This window comes from Triturus cristatus, chromosome 4_1 (assembly GCF_964204655.1).
Source record: "Triturus cristatus chromosome 4_1, aTriCri1.1, whole genome shotgun sequence".
Taxonomy (NCBI): Eukaryota; Metazoa; Chordata; class Amphibia; order Caudata; family Salamandridae; genus Triturus; species Triturus cristatus.
The window spans coordinates 495,724,759-495,744,234 of record NC_140585.1 but is presented as its reverse complement, the minus strand read 5'-3'; the positions used below and the strand labels follow the sequence as shown (position 1 = coordinate 495,744,234).

Sequence of the window (19,476 nt, the reverse complement as noted above, 5' to 3'; positions counted from 1 at the left end):
TAAAGCATTTCAGCCATCACTTTTTTGTATTCTTTAGTGTGTTGCCTTAAGTGGGATAGGTATGCCCAGACGTGGGTCCCGTGCACACTGTGTCACTAGAACCAAGCTATATCTGGCTGATGATCCCTAACTAGGGTGAAAACAGTCCTGGGCTCCTTGTGTTCTGGTTCAGGGAGGAACTGGGCTGGCAGTTCAGGCTGAACTGTTCCCATTGGAGCAGGGCCAAGGCTGATTTCCATAGAACTGGATTCAAATTGAGGTGGCATGGTGTGCAAAATAATGAGTGACTGGGATGTTGCACAAGTAATTACCAGTGGCTGAAAATAATTCAAACATTCCATCCATCATTTTTGTATACTTTCGTGTGCCGACTTAAGTGGTAAAGGTATGCCCAGATGGGGGTCCTGTGCACGCTGTGCCACAGGAACCAAGCAGTACATGGCTGATGAGCCCTAACTAGGGTGAAACCGGTCCTGGGTTGCTTGTGGTACGGTTCAGGAAGGACCTGGCCTGGCTGTTAAGACTGTACTGTTCTCATTGGATAAGTGTCAAGACTGATTTGCATATGGCTGGGTCCAAACTAAGGTGGGATAGTGAGCAAAATAGCAGTGGACTATGATGCTGCCTGAGTAATTGCTAGTGGCTGAGATTAATGAACGCATTCCATCCATCACTTTCTTGTTTACTTTAGTTTGTTGCCCTAAGTGGGACGGGTATGCCCATACATGGGTCCCATACCCACTGTGTCACTGGAACCAAGCACTAACTAGGATGAAACTGTTCCTGGGTTGCTTGTGTTCCAGTCCAGGGTGGGCTTGGACTGGTAGTTTGGGCTGGACTCTTCCCATTGGAGCAAGGTCGTAAATTACTTGTCTGTGGCTGGTTCCAAACTGAGGAGGCAGGTTATGGAAAAATAAGATGGACTGGGATGCGGCCCAAGTAATTTCTTGTGGGCGAGATTAATTTAAGCATTCCGTCCAACTTTTTTTTGCATACTTTTGTAGACCACCCAAAGAGTCAAACTAATTTTATGAGGTAAAGGAGAACATTGGCCCAGATTTACTAACACTTTGCATCAGGTCTGTACTAATTTTGCAATGTGAACCGGACGAAAAATGTTAAGCTGGGATTTACTATCCAACACACAATTTGTGTTGAATAGTTTTACTATGTAACACAAATTTGCACTTTGTGCTGCTTGGCATTCCTTTGCGCAATGAGAGAGTTCCATGTGTGGTACATGTGCATTGCCATATAATCACCCATAGGTTTTGATGCAAATCCCTATCTACAAACATTCGTAGACAGGTATTTGCACAAACATCTTGTGCCTTCTCAAGGCAGGCATAATGAGGAGAAAAGTTTTCATTTCTCCTCATTTTTCCTGCTTTGTACAGCACACTTACAACGCAGGAAAAGTGTTAAAGGATAGTTTTTGCACTGGAAGGGTAACCCTTCCAGCCCAAAAACTATTTGTTACAGAACGCACGGACTCTTGCCACATGGCACAAAAGTGTGTGTGTTTGCACATGGCAGCCTTAAGAGTGCCAACCCAGGGAGAGAGGAAAACAGTGCCATTTCTTATTAGAAATGGCCCTGTTCCTCTCTCCCCCTTTCACACAATGCCGCAAATCAACTTTAGTGCTGCTCTGCGTTACGTGAATTTTTCACAAATCTGGGTCCATGTGTCTGCAAGAATACCAGGAACATTCAACCTGTGGTTTATTTAACCCATCCTCAATTATATGTCCCTCAAATGGAACACAACAAATGCATTGAAAGGCTAGAAGACAACACCCTCCTACAGCCTGCATGTCGCAAAGGTTGTAGTGTTATATTGATCAGTAAGTTTTCTAGGGTTTCATCACTTTCACTTTCAAGTCTCCAAATAAGAAGGGTTTTCACACTATGAATCTGGCTGTGGTAATCTAGCAGTAATATCGCTGGTTTATTAGTGCTTAAAAAACAGACAATGTTTAAAATAAGAAAATTAAAATTTTGCATGCACAGTTGTGGTCTAGTAGCAAAGCTGACAGTAATGTTATGTTGCATTATGTAGAGTGGAGTAGAGTGGCATAGAGTGGCGTAAAGTGTCATACAATGGATTTGAGTGGCATAGAGTGGAATGCAGTGGCGCAGAGTAGAGTGACATAGATTGGTGTAGAGCAGAGTGTCATAGAGTAGAGTTGCATACAGTCGAGTGGTGTATAGAGCAGTAGAGTGGCATTGTGTAGAGTGGAGTGGAGTGGAATGTTGGATAGTAGAGTGGAGTGGTCTAGAGTGGCTTAGAGTAGAGTGGTGTAGAGTGACAGAGTGAAGTAGAGTGGTGTAGGGTAGAGCGACATAGAGCGACGTAGAGTAGAGTGGCACAAAGAGGAGTGGAGTGGCATGGAGTAGAATAGAGTCGATAGGGGTAGATTGGCATAGAGTACAGTGGCGTGGAGAGAGGAGTGGTGTACAGTGTTGACGAGTAGAGTGGCGTATAGAGTGGCGTATTGTGGAGAGATGTCGAGTGGAGAGGCGTTGCATGCCGTAAAGTGGCATTGTATGGAGTAGAGTGGTGTCCATAGAGTGGAGAGCATAGACTAGAGTAGCAAAGAGCCGAGAGGAGTGGCATAGAGTAGAGTGGCAGAGTATAGAGAGGTGTGGAGTGGAGTGGCATAGAGTAGAGTGGAATGACTTAGAGTAGAGTGGCATAGAGCAGAGTGGAATGATATAGAGTAGAGTGGTGTAAAGTGAAATGGTGTAGAGTAGAGTGGAGTGGCATAAAGTAGAGTGGTGTGGAGTCGTGTAGAGTAGCGTAGAGTGGAGTGGTGAAGAGTAGAGTAGCATTGAGTAGAATGGCATAGAATAGTACAGTCGTGGGTGTAAGCAACTAAAGTGTCAATTGAGGTGGCAGATAGGGAGAAAGCAAAATAACTAAAAAGCTGTATGCCTGTGCTAAAAGTAGTAAAGCACATTGCACATCCAGGAATAATACTGAAGCCTCATAAAACGAAATAATAGTGCATTGCAAAAAGACATGGAAGAACAAAGACGAGGAAGAGCTCATGTACTTGGTCCATGCTCCAGGGAGGAGCTAACATAAGAAAGGAAGAGAAGTCTGAGGGATCTAAACAATCAAAAGATTCCAAATGAGAGTGACAATGAAAACGAATGGTATGCTCTGGGCGAAATGTAAGCCGCCTGAATTGCAAACAATACGTCTTGAAGCACAGCGCACAGACTGTGTAGGCGAGACAGGAAAAGGACTTCTATATCCCATTACTAAAATCTAATGGGAGCACAAATGTGATAATATAACCATCTACAAAATTGTATGGCCCTGTCAGATAGCCACTCCAGCACTGGCAAACTATTAAAAAACACATGAAAACTAATCACCAAAAAAGGTATGGCTAAAAGCCCATTCTCATTATATAGTTTTTTATATGTTATTGACAAGAGTTCTGACAGCGGAACGCTAATAATGTCAAAGCAAGATCTAAAAATAGTTCAAATCTAAGCAAACCTAGATATTTTTAACTTACTGACTTGAGTGAGGGCGCTTAGACACTATATAGTACAATTGAAGCACCTGCTTGACTGAGAGGCCTTAGAGACAGCAATATATATGTGTGTAGTGCAATATAAATAAATACCACAATGGACAATTCTCTACGGCCTAAAATCATTGAGTGTCGATGTGTTTTTCATCACTGTGCGATACAAGTCTACTCAGTTCCGAACATGCCTGCCTTCCTTGGAACCTTGAAAGTCATTCTGCTTACCCAGCTCCAATCTGTCATACAGGTCTTTCCTCTGGCCCTCGTCTGAGATGAACCGACGTCCCTCTGCAAAAAGAAGAACAACATTAGCGCTCAATGCCCAGTGCATGCCAGGGTCATACTCTCGTCTCTGGAAGCTAGATAAGCAAACACTGTTGTTACACCCCAGGCATGTGGCACTAGCATAACGCAAAATGCCCCACGCAGAATGAGAAACAAGACAGGACATACAAGTTAGAGGCAATCATGAGGGCAGCAAAGAACTGCTTGCCCCAAACTGACAGGAGAGATTCTGATTCTCTTGGACAAGGTGGCAGCTCAGAGAGGTGATGCAAAGTTATTGTGTGTTTCTGGTTACTTTCTGTGTTTGACTGAATTAAACTGCTCAAGTGGGATGACCCTAACAGCACCGCCTTCCAGGTCTCATGACACACCGAAGGAGCCCATCTCGTCTGTAACCCTCCAAATATACTTGTCCGCATTCATAACAATGCTGAATTCAATCATCTCAACATTTCACAAACCTATGTTGAAGTGATAACACAATCACTTTTAGGAAAATTCTCATTTTCGATTTCAAGATAATAGTTGATACTGAACATGGCATCTAATTCCAAATTAGCCCCCCTCAACGCCATCTTAGACATGTCTACTTGACTCATCTCAGGAGAGAAGAAATCAGTCCACATTCCCCCTGTCCTATGATGTCTTCATTGGCTCCCTCTAAAAACCAATCAACTTCAAGATGGCTTTAACATGCAAAAACCAATTGATATTGGTCTCCTCAAGCCCACTCTAGCACCTGTCACAATCAATTCAAGTTGGATTTCCTAAGTCCACTCTTGCACCCATCTGAGTCATCCTACACATGTCTACACAACTCGTCTCATGAGTGGAGAAATCAGACCATAATACCACTATCTTGAGAGATCTTCATTGACTCCGGTTTAATCCAAGAATCACCTCCAAGATGACGTATCACACACAAATCAATTCATCGTAGGCTACCCACGTGCCTGAATGAAACGTTATGAACAACTGGATGGAAGAGAATCACAAGCGGCAACCGAAAATATCTAATAGAAATAACCAAGTCCAAAAGACTACAATCATGACTCAGTCCTTCTCAGGTCTAGTACCAAGACTAAGGAAGTTGTTTGGACACTCAAAACAACCCAAATCTAATCACTTCCCCAAAAAAACGAAAAGCATGCCTCTAGAAACTCCACTTGACAGGCCAAGTCTCCCTCACTGCCAGAAATTGGCAAACTTCAATCCACCCGAAAGACTATATCATTCTTTTTGCTCTAAGTAGGGAATCCAAATGTTTTCTATATTAAAGAATGTATGCACCTGCTATTATAAGTAAAACACTCCATTACCAATGTAATTAGGTCCGTACTAGAGACTAAATAAATAAATGTTAATAAGCAATGGCATTCGATCGAGCTATGAACTGCCACTTTCATAGAATGAAAATCCAAACGGTAAAGTACAGCAGCTCGACACATTGAACTTTCTGCAAAGACCACCCCAAACCCTTAGGCACACAACACAGCACCAAACCTATATAGTTCGCAAAGTGAAGATGGCAAAGCATAGAGGGCACCTGCGAACAGATATACCAGCAGTTAAACCAGATTGGTCGCACACTGCTACACCTACCAGGCGTGTTCCCCCAATGAAAATGGTCCCTGAAGGTCAGCGTCGGCGGATACACCTATGCTCGAGTGTGAATGCAAGTATGCGTGGCGTGTGCCATCCTTGGACACGTGTTTCGAGGTAGTTGCCTCTCGTCAGCAGGGAGTAGGAAAATGTGTGGGGTTGCTGTGTAAGCTGCTAAAATCGTTATCAGGTCTAGTACCTCTCGTAGCGCGCAGGTGCGTAACCATGAGTCCGTCGACTCCACCGGCTCAAGGGAGCCTGAATATAAAGTTAAACCAGATTGGTCGCACACTGCTACACCTACCAGGCGTGTTCCCCCAATGAAAATGGTCCCTGAAGGTCAGCGTCGGCGGATACACCTATGCTCGAGTGTGAATGCAAGTATGCGTGGCGTGTGCCATCCCTGGACACGTGTTTCGAGGTAGTTGCCTCTCGTCAGCAGGGAGTAGGAAAATGTGTGGGGTTGCTGTGTAAGCTGCTAAAATCGTTATCAGGTCTAGTACCTCTCGTAGCGCGCAGGTGCGTAACCATGAGTCCGTCGACTCCACCGGCTCAAGGGAGCCTGAATATAAAGTTAAACCAGATTGGTCGCACACTGCTACACCTACCAGGCGTGTTCCCCCAATGAAAATGGTCCCTGAAGGTCAGCGTCGGCGGATACACCTATGCTCGAGTGTGAATGCAAGTATGCGTGGCGTGTGCCATCCCTGGACACGTGTTTCGAGGTAGTTGCCTCTCGTCAGCAGGGAGTAGGAAAATGTGTGGGGTTGCTGTGTAAGCTGCTAAAATCGTTATCAGGTCTAGTACCTCTCGTAGCGCGCAGGTGCGTAACCATGAGTCCGTCGACTCCACCGGCTCAAGGGAGCCTGAATATAAAGTTAAACCAGATTAGTCGCACACTACTACACCTACCAGGCGTGTTCCCCCAATGAAAATGGTCCCTGAAGGTCAGCGTCGGCGGATACACCTATGCTCGAGTGTGAATGCAAGTATGCGTGGCGTGTGCCATCCCTGGACACGTGTTTCGAGGTAGTTGCCTCTCGTCAGCAGGGAGTAGGAAAATGTGTGGGGTTGCTGTGTAAGCTGCTAAAATCATTATCAGGTCTAGTACCTCTCGTAGCGCGCAGGCACCTTCAGGGACCATTTTCATTGGGGGAACACGCCTGGTAGGTGTAGCAGTGTGCGACTAATCTGGTTTAACTTTATATTCAGGCTCCCTTGAGCCGGTGGAGTCGACGGACTCATGGTTACGCACCTGCGCGCTACGAGAGGTACTAGACCTGATAACGATTTTAGCAGCTTACACAGCAACCCCACACATTTTCCTACTCCCTGCTGACGAGAGGCAACTACCTCGAAACACGTGTCCAGGGATGGCACACGCCACGCATACTTGCATTCACACTCGAGCATAGGTGTATCCGCCGACGCTGACCTTCAGGGACCATTTTCATTGGGGGAACACGCCTGGTAGGTGTAGCAGTGTGCGACCAATCTGGTTTAACTTTATATTCAGGCTCCCTTGAGCCGGTGGAGTCGACGGACTCATGGTTACGCACCTGCGCGCTACGAGAGGTACTAGACCTGATAACGATTTTAGCAGCTTACACAGCAACCCCACACATTTTCCTACTCCCTGCTGACGAGAGGCAACTACCTCGAAACACGTGTCCAGGGATGGCACACGCCACGCATACTTGCATTCACACTTGAGCATAGGTGTATCCGCCGACGCTGACCTTCAGGGACCATTTTCATTGGGGGAACACGCCTGGTAGGTGTAGCAGTGTGCGACCAATCTGGTTTAACTTTATATTCAGGCTCCCTTGAGCCGGTGGAGTCGACGGACTCATGGTTACGCACCTGCGCGCTACGAGAGGTACTAGACCTGATAACGATTTTAGCAGCTTACACAGCAACCCCACACATTTTCCTACTCCCTGCTGACGAGAGGCAACTACCTCGAAACACGTGTCCAGGGATGGCACACGCCACGCATACTTGCATTCACACTCGAGCATAGGTGTATCCGCCGACGCTGACCTTCAGGGACCATTTTCATTGGGGGAACACGCCTGGTAGGTGTAGCAGTGTGCGACCAATCTGGTTTAACTTTATATTCAGGCTCCCTTGAGCCGGTGGAGTCGACGGACTCATGGTTACGCACCTGCGCGCTACGAGAGGTACTAGACCTGATAACGATTTTAGCAGCTTACACAGCAACCCCACACATTTTCCTACTCCCTGCTGACGAGAGGCAACTACCTCGAAACACGTGTCCAGGGATGGCACACGCCACGCATACTTGCATTCACACTCGAGCATAGGTGTATCCGCCGACGCTGACCTTCAGGGACCATTTTCATTGGGGGAACACGCCTGGTAGGTGTAGCAGTGTGCGACCAATCTGGTTTAAATAGATATACCAGCAGGTTCAGGGGAATAATATCCTTATACGAACAAAGCAAACCCTGCATGATAATCAAATACAAACAAAGCATAGAATAATGTATCAAAATAAGCAACTAGTCACAGCAGTACAAACCACAGAATACAAATCCCCATGAATCTCATAAAACAATCATTCTCATAGGAGTAAATATGTTGTGTTTATTCATTGTTATCAATCACATGAAAAAAATGTTTCATTTTTAGACAATGAAGACAATAAAAAGGCCTCCAGAATATATCCATAGAAGACATCCAGAATATATACATAGAAGACATCCAGAATATATACATGGCTAAATAGAGAGATCTCTGGAATGTGGTCCTGAACAAAAAGCATTGAGGACAGCACCGCATATTCCACTCGCATTGCTTTAAACGTCGGTGATAGGGATTTACGTACCAATGCTTGCTAGATAAGATTATTTTTTTCAGTCCACCTATACTAACGTAAAACAGTTTAGAAAATACATTTGTAATAGAAATAATAGTACAAATTCTAGACAATGGTGTCTTTCATCACCTAATAGCTAAATACCGGAAAAGTCCCATGAACGTCATCCTCCAAGACTGCGTAGACTCTGTGGAAGGACAAATCCGGTATTTCTTTTTAATCTTTCTAAAACAGATAACTTCACAAGACGTGAATTTAAAGCTAACGATTGCACGTGCAGTTCGGGTCTCGCGGGGCGAAGGGAGGGGGCGGCGAAAGAGTGCCCAGGCATCCAATCGATAATTTCATCACATTTAAAGGAGGTGGGACTTACGTGCGCCTTTCAGGTAAAGCATCGCCTGCGGCGTCCAGTTTCTTCTCTGGAAGTGTCCCTTCGTGTAAAGAAAGGAGGGAGTGTTATTGGAGGATGGTCTCTAGGGACGAGGGGACGTGAGCGGCTCAGTGAGGGGTGAGGTAAAGGGCCGTACCTGAGGGGCGCTCCGGCACCGAGAGATGAAGGACGCCGTCAGAAGAAGAGCCAGCGCGCAGGCAGCCAGTCGGGGAAGGACCTGCGAGAGGGGAGCAAGAACAGGACACCTGGCGTCACAGCATTTCCTCACGGGGAGAGAGCACCCCCCCCCCCCCCTCCTCGCCCCCGCCGATGCATGCTCCTCGTCAGGAGTTCACCCATTCTCCTTCCCGCCGCATCACCATTAAATACCCTGTCGCTCCCATGGGCGCTCTAAACGTAACACCATACACTCACTGTCACCAATAACGGAGAAAGGTCCTACCAAAAAGGCTGACAAAATCTGACATACATTTTATGCCCCCTTACTCGGGTACTGCCTTTGTCGGTAACGCAGCAAGCATGGGAATTTTACCCAGTTACCCTGGTCTGGTAGTAAAATATTAATTAAGCATTAAATTAGGTACAGTGGACCCCTCACACCCCTGGGACCTGGTGCCGCTTTATCGAGCTGAGACAGCTATGCCGTTGTAATTTGCTTTTTATATTTAAGTTTCGTGATAGAACTAAAATAATTTGATGGGTCGCAATACACAGACAAATATATCACTTCAAAAGTTACCAGGTCTAATGATAGTCCAATGTCTTTTTTAAATTAATTCGATCGGCAAATCCCAATACAAAATGTACAACAGAGATAAAGTGAGATGGTGTGCGTTAGCTGTGACTTAGTCTGCAGAGGGAAAATGGTGAACTTGGAGACTTATGTATGAGAACTGTATAGTATGACCCGTTCCAGTTCCTAGAGTTGGGTACATATCACAAAACAATTGTAGTGATTTTAAGTAATAACACAATAAAGTATTCATTCTTTCAATAGGGGGGGGGGGGCTTTGGAGTTCCCTACATTTTAAAATAAAATAAAATAACCTGTTCTGTAGCGATAGTTAATGTTGCCTCCCTTTTGCCGTTTCTCGGCGCTGAAGTTAGTTTGTGTTATTATTACCCAGCCGGTCACACAGGTGTTTCTAGTCAACGATTAACCCACTGAGCTATCTGGTCCTCGTGCCCCAGGCTTACCTTCATCTTCTGGCCCCTCACGTATCCTCTTAGTCTACACGGGCTCGAGTAGTCTGAAAGGTCTCTGATCTCCTCCTCATTTGGGTCTCTTTTTAAATCGTCTTTCTGCGCACACCCCTCTCCGCAGAGTGGGTGAACCTACAGGGACCAGTTGTCAGCCCGTGAATATAAAGGTGGGGGTCGGAAAGGGCGGGGTTCGTCGATGGCCCCTCAGGGGGACTCCGGCTTGCAGAGGAAGTGATTGAAGGGTGGGCACCGGGGCTCGAAGTCTAAGCTCTCAGAATTAATCAACATCGCTGCCTCTGCGTTGCCCATCAGCTAGATACGTAGATACGGACGTCACTGACTTCCACTGAATCGATACACACTGAAAGTAACGTAGATAATTAGCCCGACGCGTGGATTACTTGTATTCACCTATAGCCATGATCGCGGTACAATAGTGTACAACCTGTACAAACACTGCGCCAATGACAGTCTAAACCTGCACGGCCGTAGACGTCGGTGCTAGTATACAAACCACGAGTCAAAACAAGTATTCATGTTCCAACCTTTGATTTAACCCTGCTTTTTTTATTATTATTTTTATGTCCTCGTGTTAATTTTATCACATGTTGTTATGTTTTACATTGTAAAACCTAAAACAAACTATTAAGAAAATAGGCAAGTTTAATTTGAAAGTTTCAAAAGTACATTGAAGTCCACGTTCTGAGTCTACATTGCAGGTGTAAAGAGGGTCAAAGAAACAACACGGGACACTTAATTGCTGCGTTTCGTGACAGGAAGGGAGCAGGAGAGAGCATATCTACAGAGACATGGCGGCTCTCTCCTTCCTTCTCCCCAGCGCCGATTTTAGCTGCCCTGCCCCAGGCGCACATAGTGCTAGGGTGCGTGCCTGAGTCTATATACAGGAAGGGTAGCCTTCCTGTACAAAATACTATGCTTGGACACACTTTAAACCTTTTCCTACTTTGTATGTGTGCTGCACAGTGCAGCACACATGCAAAGGCGGAAAGGCAAGGAGTAGTGAAAACATTTTTCCTTTTAACACCTGCTTTCCAGAAGCATTTTTGGCCCTAAAACCTGTCTGATTATGTTAGTAGACAGGGTTTCACGCAAAAAAATGGGTGGTTGCATGGGAACACCATTATAAAACTCATGTAACACCCCCTTAATGCAAAGAAATGCAAAGCAGCATTTTGCACTGTTTTGCATTACTTTTCCATACAAACCAATACAAATACCAATTTGTGCTGGTTTGTTAATCCCCAAACAGGTTGAGCATCGGGTTGTTTGTTTAAAAAAGTAACGCTAACCTGACTCTAATCCTTTGTGAATCTTGGACTAAAAGTTGTCCAGTTCCACAGTAAATGCTTATACAAATACCCTTTGTTGCTTACTCTTGAAGTCGAAATGAAGCATTAATTATTCCCTTATCCCTAGTCAATCAATCAATCAATCAATCTAATAATTTGTAAAGCGCACTACATACCTGCAAGGGTTTCAAGGCGCTGAGGGTGGGGAGAAGGGGGTGCTGTTGCTACTGGTCGAACAGCCAGGTCTTGAGTTGTCTCCTGAAGGTTAGAAGGTCTTCGGTTTGTCGTAGGATGGGGGGGAGGGTGTTCCAGGTCTTGGCGGCGCGGTGGGAGAAGGATTTGCCTCCGTCTGCGTGGGACGGTAGCCAGGGAGAGGTCTGCGGAGCAGTTTCCTGTTGGGGACGTAGAAGGAGAGTCGACTGTTGAGATAGGCTGGGCCAGTCTTGTGGAGTGCCTTGTGTGCGTGGATCAGGAGCTTGAAGGAGATTCTTTTGTCGACAGGGAGCCAGTGCAGGTTCCTCAGGTGGGGGGTGATGTGGTCGCGAAACGGGACGTCGAGGATCAGGCGTGCAGAGGCATTTTGGATTCTTTGCAGTCTGTTGATGAGCTTGGTCGGGGCTCCGGCGTAGAGGGCGTTTCCGTAGTCGAGTCTGCTGCTGACTAGGGACTGGGTGACTGTTTTCCTTGTGTCTGTCGGGATCCATCTGTAGATCTTGCGGAGCATACGGAGGGTGTTGAAGCAGGTGGAGGAGACAGCGTTGACTTGTTTGGTCATGGTGAGTTTCGAGTCGAGGATGACTCCCAGGTTGCGTGCGTGGTTGGTGGGTGCGGGGGGTGTCCCTAGCGATGCGGGCCACCAGGAGTCGTCCCATGCTGAGGGGTTGGGCCCGAGGATGAGGATCTCCGTCTTGTCTGTGTTCAGCTTAAGGCGGCTATCCTCCATCCAGTCGGCGACGGCCTTCATTCCCTGGTGGAGGTTGGATTTGGTGGTGAGGGGGTCCTTGGTGAGGGAGAGGATCAGTTGCGTGTTGTCGGCATAGGAGATTATGTTGAGGTCGTGATGTCGGGCGATGCGTGCGAGAGGCGCCATGTAGACGTTGAACAGCGTCGGGCTGAGGGAGGATCCCTGCGGGACGCCGCAGATAATCTCGGAGGCTTCGGATCGGAACAGGGGGAGGCGGACTTTCTGGGTTCTGCCGGAGAGGAAGGAGGAGGTCCAGTCCAGGGAGAGGTCCAGAAGGATGAGGGCCGCCGTCTCGCCGTTGTCCAGTAGGACCCTGATGTTGTCTGTGGTGGCGATGAGGGCGGTCTCGGTGCTGTGGTTGCTGCGGAATCCTGACTGGGAGGGGTCCAGGACGCTGTTGTCTTCGAGGTAGCAGGTGAGCTGGATGTTGACTATCTTCTCGATGACCTTAGCTGGGAACGGAAGCAGGGAGATGGGCCAGAAGTTTTCCAGTTCACTCGGGTCCGCCTTGGGTTTCTTCAGTAGGGCGTTGATCTCGGCGTGTTTCCAGCTTTCAGGGAAGGTCGCGGTCTTGAAGGAGAGGTTGTTGATGTTGCGTAGGTGGGGTGCGATGGAGCTGCCGGCTTTGTTGAAGATGTGGTGTGGAAAAGGGTCAGACGGCGAGCCGGAGTGGATTGTGCCCATGGTCTTGATTGTGTCTTCGATGCTCACGTTGGCCCAGGTTGTCAGGGGGTCGTAGTCGGTGGGGTGTGATGGTTCCGGCATGTTGGGACCTGTTAGGGTCGTCCGGGGGTTGAAGGTATCGTGGATGTCGGCGATCTTGCGGTGGAAGAAGGTGGCGAGGGAGTCGTCCAGGGCTTGCGACGGCAGGATGTCATTGGCGTTGGAGCTGGGGTTGAAGAGTTCCTTCACGACGTTGAAGAGCTCCTTGCTGTTGTGTCCCAGTAATTATTTATTCATGGGACGATTCCACCTTTGGAGGCAGGTGCTCCTTTGTCAAGAGTACAGTATGAAAATTAGGTGCAGTGGCGGGCAGCATGACTGGTCCGACCAAACAGTCATTGCGCACTTAGGAGTGGGAAAACCACTGCTCCCCTGCTCCTTGAGCAGAGCAGCCTCGCTCACCCGCCTACCCGCATCGGAAACATAAAATGATAACTCAAAGTCATGATCATTTTATCTTTCCTTTCTTACACTGTTCAAAAGCAGTGGGGCGACGCTCCTCAACCATAGCGGAGGAGCCGACACTGATTAGGTGTCCTCTATGGGGCACATTGATGGGCCATAGAGGCGACCTCCTCAAATAACCTCCTGCAGCAGGTCACCTTGAACAGCAGTTCTTAACATCCACAACACTTATTACAGGGATCCCCAACTGTTTAGAGCATTACAAAATATTAGAAGATTAATAATTATATATACATAAGAAGCAAAAGGTAAAATGCTAACTTTTTAAATGCTCTGTAAATGTGAAGAGTTTAAAATTGGAGGTTCAAAATTAGTTTAGTATCCTTACCTTGATTTGTGGATGTAGTGAAATTACAACAGATACAATCTTCTATGGATGACTGGTGTACTCAATTAAATCACTGGCATGCACAAACAAAAGACTAATATTCACACTGGGGATCACGGGATCAGCCGACCCGGCTATGTACTGGTCCCTCTATTAAATATATTCACACTTAAGTACGTCCGGTGAAAAGAGGTTCATAGGAATAAAGGCTAGTGTCCTGCCTATAGAAATGTTCTTTCAGAGATGTTGAGTTGGTGTGTGAAATGGGGACGTTGTTTCACTGGGAGGAGTCCTTTTTAAGGACGAGAACCCTCACTCACCCAAAGGTGACATGCTTCATCATTGGTTCCCCTCCTCACACCTGGAGTGGTTTCAAAGGCAGAGAGAAGGGAAATCTCTCTGTTCTGACCGTTGTAATATCGCACCAAAAGAAAAGTATTATCCTTAATACAGATAAGGCATTTTCAATCAACTATGCGCACGCAGTCAAAGTAACACATATACTTCTTTTATTATTCTCTTGATATACATTAGAAGTACAAAGAGGAGGGTGATGTAGTAGTGAGAGTTCATATAGTTTCAAATACATCTATGATTGCTGTCGGAGAACTGTTCAAAGTCCTGTACAGTCTTTGAAAAAGCCATACTTTTCTACAAGTAGTTAGTTTGCTTTGTTTCGGCCCTGTAGGTTTATTGTAGAATCCCTCTTTGTCAGGACGAGGTCAACCGTATATGGAAAGTATAATATATGATTCCAAAAAGTATTTAATGAGCTGCTCGTGCAGTAGTTAATACAATAAATCTGCATACAGGGAAATACACTAAATAGTTGCCCAGAGGTTAGCATACATAAATAATGCTTGAAAAGGTAAAAGGGCATATTAATTGAGTGCTCAAACTATATGGACTGGTCCAGAGAGAGCAAGGTAAGATTGCAACAAGATCGTTAGACTGTTGACAGCTCTAAACAGCTGCTGTTCAGGTCCGACATAGGTGTGATATTGGAGACAAATATTTATTAGCTTAGTAAAACATTCTGACTTCATTGAACCTTAGGAGAACTTTGGACAAACCATCCTTATATGTACTGCATCATAGGATTAGAAATCTTTAGGAGAACAATCTGGAGCTCAATTTCTGTGTGCACTTCTGAATGGGCACTGTTGGTTCCAAGGGTGCAAATCTCAACAGGCATTATAAAGTTTAGAGGCACCTTTTAGTTTTATAAAACAGTAATCACTTTTTTAATCATAGATATCATTTTTGCAAGAACAACAAAAAGAGCCGACGCATGTTTTGCAGGATAAGTCACTTTTTCAGGGCTCTACAAGAAATGTAAAAACACTGCTAATTATATTCATGTTTAATATACATTGACATAATTATAAAGTGTCATAGGTATATACAATATGCTAATTTCACATGTCATCTAAGTAGATCTGAGACATTGATTAACGCACTTAATCATTTTCATTGATAACGTGTGTTGAAACTGGGTTAATGGTTGACTGGGTTGTGAGCCCTAGTCAAGCACAACAACAATCCCAGTCAGGGTAAGGCACAAGCAAACCCCAAATTAACCCGTGCTCACCCTCTGGTTGCTTAGCACCGAGCAGTCATGCTTATTTGAAGACAATGTGTAAAGTATTTGTGCAACACTTCAAACAGTAAAAACAGTGAAAGCACTACACAAAAAGATACACCAGGTTTAGAAAAATAGTATATATTTTAATGAATAAAGCAAGACCAAAATGACATAAATCCAATCAGGGAAACTGGAGATACTGAATTTCAAAGTTTTACGGTAAAATAGCACCAAAAAGCACAAAGCACCAACAAGGGATATCTCATTGTGCTGGACCGGGACAAAGTCACGAGTTCTGGCAAACCACGATGGAGCATGGGTTAGCTACCGAGACCACTGAACAAAGTACCTTAAATCCTAGTTGCAGAGCATTGCATGGATTCGAGGTGAAGAAGCGTCACACAACCAAGGCAATGTGTCGGTTCCGAGATGCGGCAAGGCTGCAGCACGAGGTCCTGTTGCGTTGACACTGAGGATTTTGTTGAAGGGGCTTGCGATGCGAAGTCCGGGCATCGAGGTTGTGGCGCGCAGCGGGCAATGCATTGGTTCCTAAGAGCTGCGAGGCAGCGTTGCGGAGGCCGGCGTCATGGTCGAGCTGCTGTCCTCAAGGGGTGCGAGGATCTGAATCAGAGATGCACCTCACTTTTGGCAATTCATTGGTTCCGAGGACTGCAAGGGCGATGTAGACCTTCGGCGCCGGATCCAATTCAGTCAGCGGCAGCTATGTGTTGGTTCGACTCGAGGATGCGCTGCACAGCAGAGGAGATGCGTCGGTTCCACTAATAAGCACCTTAGGTCCACTTCCATGGGTCTAGGACTTGGGTGGAACTACTTGGCTGGAACTACTTGGCAGGGTTGGCACATTTGGAAGAGTCCAGCTGAAGATGCAAGGTTGTTGGGGGCCTGCTATGTCTATGAGGCTTCAGATCAGGCACCCAGCCAACTAGCTCTGGAGTCACTGCAGGATCTGGATTCAAGAGATGCACATCCAGTCCTTCTCATCCAGACAAGAGGGCAGCAGTCAGCACAGCAAAGCTGGAGTCCAGCAGAGTAGCAGTCCAGCAGAGTGGCAGTCCTTTCAGCAGCACAACAGCCTTCTTTATGGTAGATTATTCACAGGTCTATAAGTGTACTGAAGGGTGGTGTCTGAGGCCCAGTACATATACTCTGTGGTGCCTTTGAAGTGTGGGAGAATTCAAAGAGATGCCTTTGAAGTGCACAGATGTCATCCCTTCCTGCCCTTTCTCCAGACTCACTACAGGAGGTTATGCAGCCCTTTTTGTGTGGGCTGTCTAAGTGGAATACACAAAGCCCAACTGTCAACTACATCCAGATATGTGTTCAGAGACATGCTGTATGCACCAAATTGCTAAGGCAATCAAATGCTCACTTTCTAAAAGTGGCATTTTCAGAATTGTAATTTAAAATCCAACGTCACCATTTGTTAGGATTTTAAATTAGGATTCTAGAGACACCAAACTTAAGCCAATCATAGCTTCCCATTTGGAAATTATACTTATAAAATGTAATGAGGCAATCCCAATGTTATCCTATGATAGACATTGGCCTTGCAGTAGTGAAAAACACATTTAAGAGTTTTTCACTATCAGGACATGTAAAACTAGAAAGAACATGTCCTGTTTTTTTAATATAATGCCCTCTGCCCTCTGGGCTGTCCAGAGCCGACCCTAGGGGTGATATATGTATTTAAAAGGAAGGTTTGGGCCTGGCAAGAGGTTTAACTTGGTAGGTCGAAATGGTAGTTTAAAACTGCATACACAGGCTCTGCAATGGTAGGCCTGGGACATTAATGGGCTACTTAAGTGGAAGGTCCAATCAATGCTCCAGGCCAACTAGTAGCATTTAATTTAGAGGCCCAGGGTACCTGTAGTGCACTTAACTAGGGACTTATAAGTAAATTAAATGTGCCAATTGGGGATAAGCCAATGCTACCTTGTTATAAGGAGAGAGCACAAGCACCTTAGCACTGGTTAGCAGTGGTAAAGTACACAGAGTCCTAATGCCAACAAAAACTAATTCACCAAAAAGGGGAGGAGTAATGCAAAAAGTTCAGGGGTGACCCTGCGAAAGGAGCAATTGCCAACGGTTTGTATATACACTATCCTTACTGAGTACATAATGGAAGGTTGCTAATTACAGAACATTTCCAATTTTTATAATTCAAATAATTTTTGCAAGATCAGTCACAGTTGTGTTTCATATCTTACCTCAATATTCATCTTCTTTGACATTTTTGTTTATATTTTTTGTTAAGGTCCTCAATAAAGCACTGCAGAATTCAAGGTCCTCAATAAAGCACTGCAGAATACAAAACATATTTTTCATGATACTAATTGGATGTGTCAAAAACAATTTTAAATTAACATTTTTTATCATCCTAAGACACTTAACAGGTTCCCTATACAATTATTTGCATTTACATTGCTATGGCAGTAGTTATGGTCATTCAGAGCTAATCAAGAGGTACCATATATCTTTCATCAACCTCATTCACTAGTATCACACTACATTTTTTAACATAACTATTACCTGGCACAATTATTGCATGTAGGTATAGAGATACTATTAAAATTATCTTCGAAAAGTCACAGTTCTATCCATCGAACACAATTGACTTTTCCATATATAAACATAGTTTTAACCCTATATACTTGTCACTTATTATTTACTCAAATGCACCTGTATTTTAAGGACTATTCAAACCAGTGATTTGCTTATGCAACTTGTGTTAAACTAAAGATGCTTAGTATCAGAAGATGCAGCAGACAGAAAATGTTTTAACACTCAATGAGACATGGTAAATAAGTCTGAATCAGTCTAGAGGAAAATGGCAGAACCTGGCCTGGATGAGCAAAGTCTCATGAGAATGCTGTTCACTCTCTATATTTTCAAACAGCGGCATTCTTCATGATAAGAGTAGCCAGAACTCATTTGGCGAATATTCACAAGCAACTGCTATAAAAACAATTACATATATATATCTGGGTTCCCTAGTGTAGAAAATTGGGTTACTGGCTGACATTAGTGAAATCCTACTTAAGCAGCAACCACAATCTCTGAAACAGTGAAACAAAAGTAAATCCCAAATTAACCTGTGTTTAACATCTGGTAGCTTGGCACAAAAGCAGTCAGGCCTGATGTAGAGGCAATGTGTAAATAATTTATGTAGCACTTCAAACAGTAATAAAATAAAAAGACACCAGAAGAAAAATCGCACACCAATTTAGAAAATAGATTAACATTTAATACATTATTTGCGACCAAAACAACAAAAATCCGATCAGTAGAGCCGGAAAAATGCAATTTCAAAGATTTCAGGTACGTATGGTGCCAAAAAGCACAAAGCGCCACTCACAGTTATCTGGGTGCGCGAGACCAGGTAAAAGTCACATAACAGGCCACCCGCGATGGAGGGCAGGCCGGATACAGGGATCAGGTTAGTCCCACTGAAAGTGTTACTGTCAAAACTCCAGTGTGAAAAATTTCCATTCACGGTCGAAGGTGCCGCAATGAGCTGGGAGAGTGCCAGCGATGGTCATCGCTGTAGCGTGAAGAACAGGTCGAGTGTTACTGATGACCATCACTCTAGCGGGAAGTTCCTTTCAGGCATCGCAGATTGTCCTAGCTGGAGATTTGCGCTGGAGATCACCGTAGGACACTGTAGTGCAAAGTGCAGCTCTCTAGTTGCCGGGTATCACTGGCGGTTGCTGTGGCGCAAATAGTCGCGTTCACTGGAGCTTCGAATTGTTAGGCAGCGCGAGTGGCAAGATCATGGTGCAACAGGCCCAGTCGCAAAGAGTCCAAAACTTCCTTTTCTTGGAGGGAGCTCAACTGATGCCACACCAAGGGACCAAGACCTGATGGGCACCTCTTGAGGGTCAGGAACTCACTCCAGCAGAGGCCAGCAGAGCTCAGGCAGGTCCAGGCAGCAGATCACCTGGGCAGTTGCAGGGAGGTCTCTGGAGCTTCTTATGTCCCTGTAGCTAAGAATAGGAGGTCAGTCAGCTGACTCTTTGAGTGACTTCAGCCTGGGATGAAGGGTGCAGGTCCAGTCTTCCTTCTCAGCAAGCAGGGCTGCAGAGTATCACTGTAGTCCTTCTTCTGTAGTATCCATAGCTCTGGAGGTGTCCCGATGAGTTGGCTGGAGGGTCCAATATTTATACTTGAGGCTAACTTTGTAGTAGGACAAGGTTCTGGAGGTTTCCACCCCCA

The 19,476-nt window shown here is 45.5% G+C and overlaps 1 protein-coding gene across 3 annotated transcripts in view; it reads right to left on the bottom strand.

Annotated features, from left to right (window-relative positions):
• SPX (spexin hormone) overlaps positions 1-18,932 on the bottom strand; it is a 79,742-nt gene extending 60,810 nt beyond the window's left edge. Inside the window, exons 1-4 of one of the 3 annotated variants that reach the window (XM_085650576.1) lie at positions 17,472-18,932; positions 8,802-8,882; positions 8,648-8,705; positions 3,771-3,833 (exon numbers count right to left, since the gene is read on the bottom strand). In XM_085650576.1, coding sequence (XP_085506702.1) covers positions 3,771-3,833; positions 8,648-8,705; positions 8,802-8,882; positions 17,472-17,495 — 226 coding nt within the window. In that variant the 5' untranslated portion in view covers positions 17,496-18,932. Of the gene's footprint in view, positions 1-3,770; positions 3,834-8,647; positions 8,706-8,801; positions 8,883-9,862; positions 10,101-17,471 lie in introns of those variants that run through there. The other 2 variants (XM_085650577.1, XM_085650578.1) reach the window with 2 other exon arrangements.
• Positions 18,933-19,476: the final 544 nt, after the last annotated feature.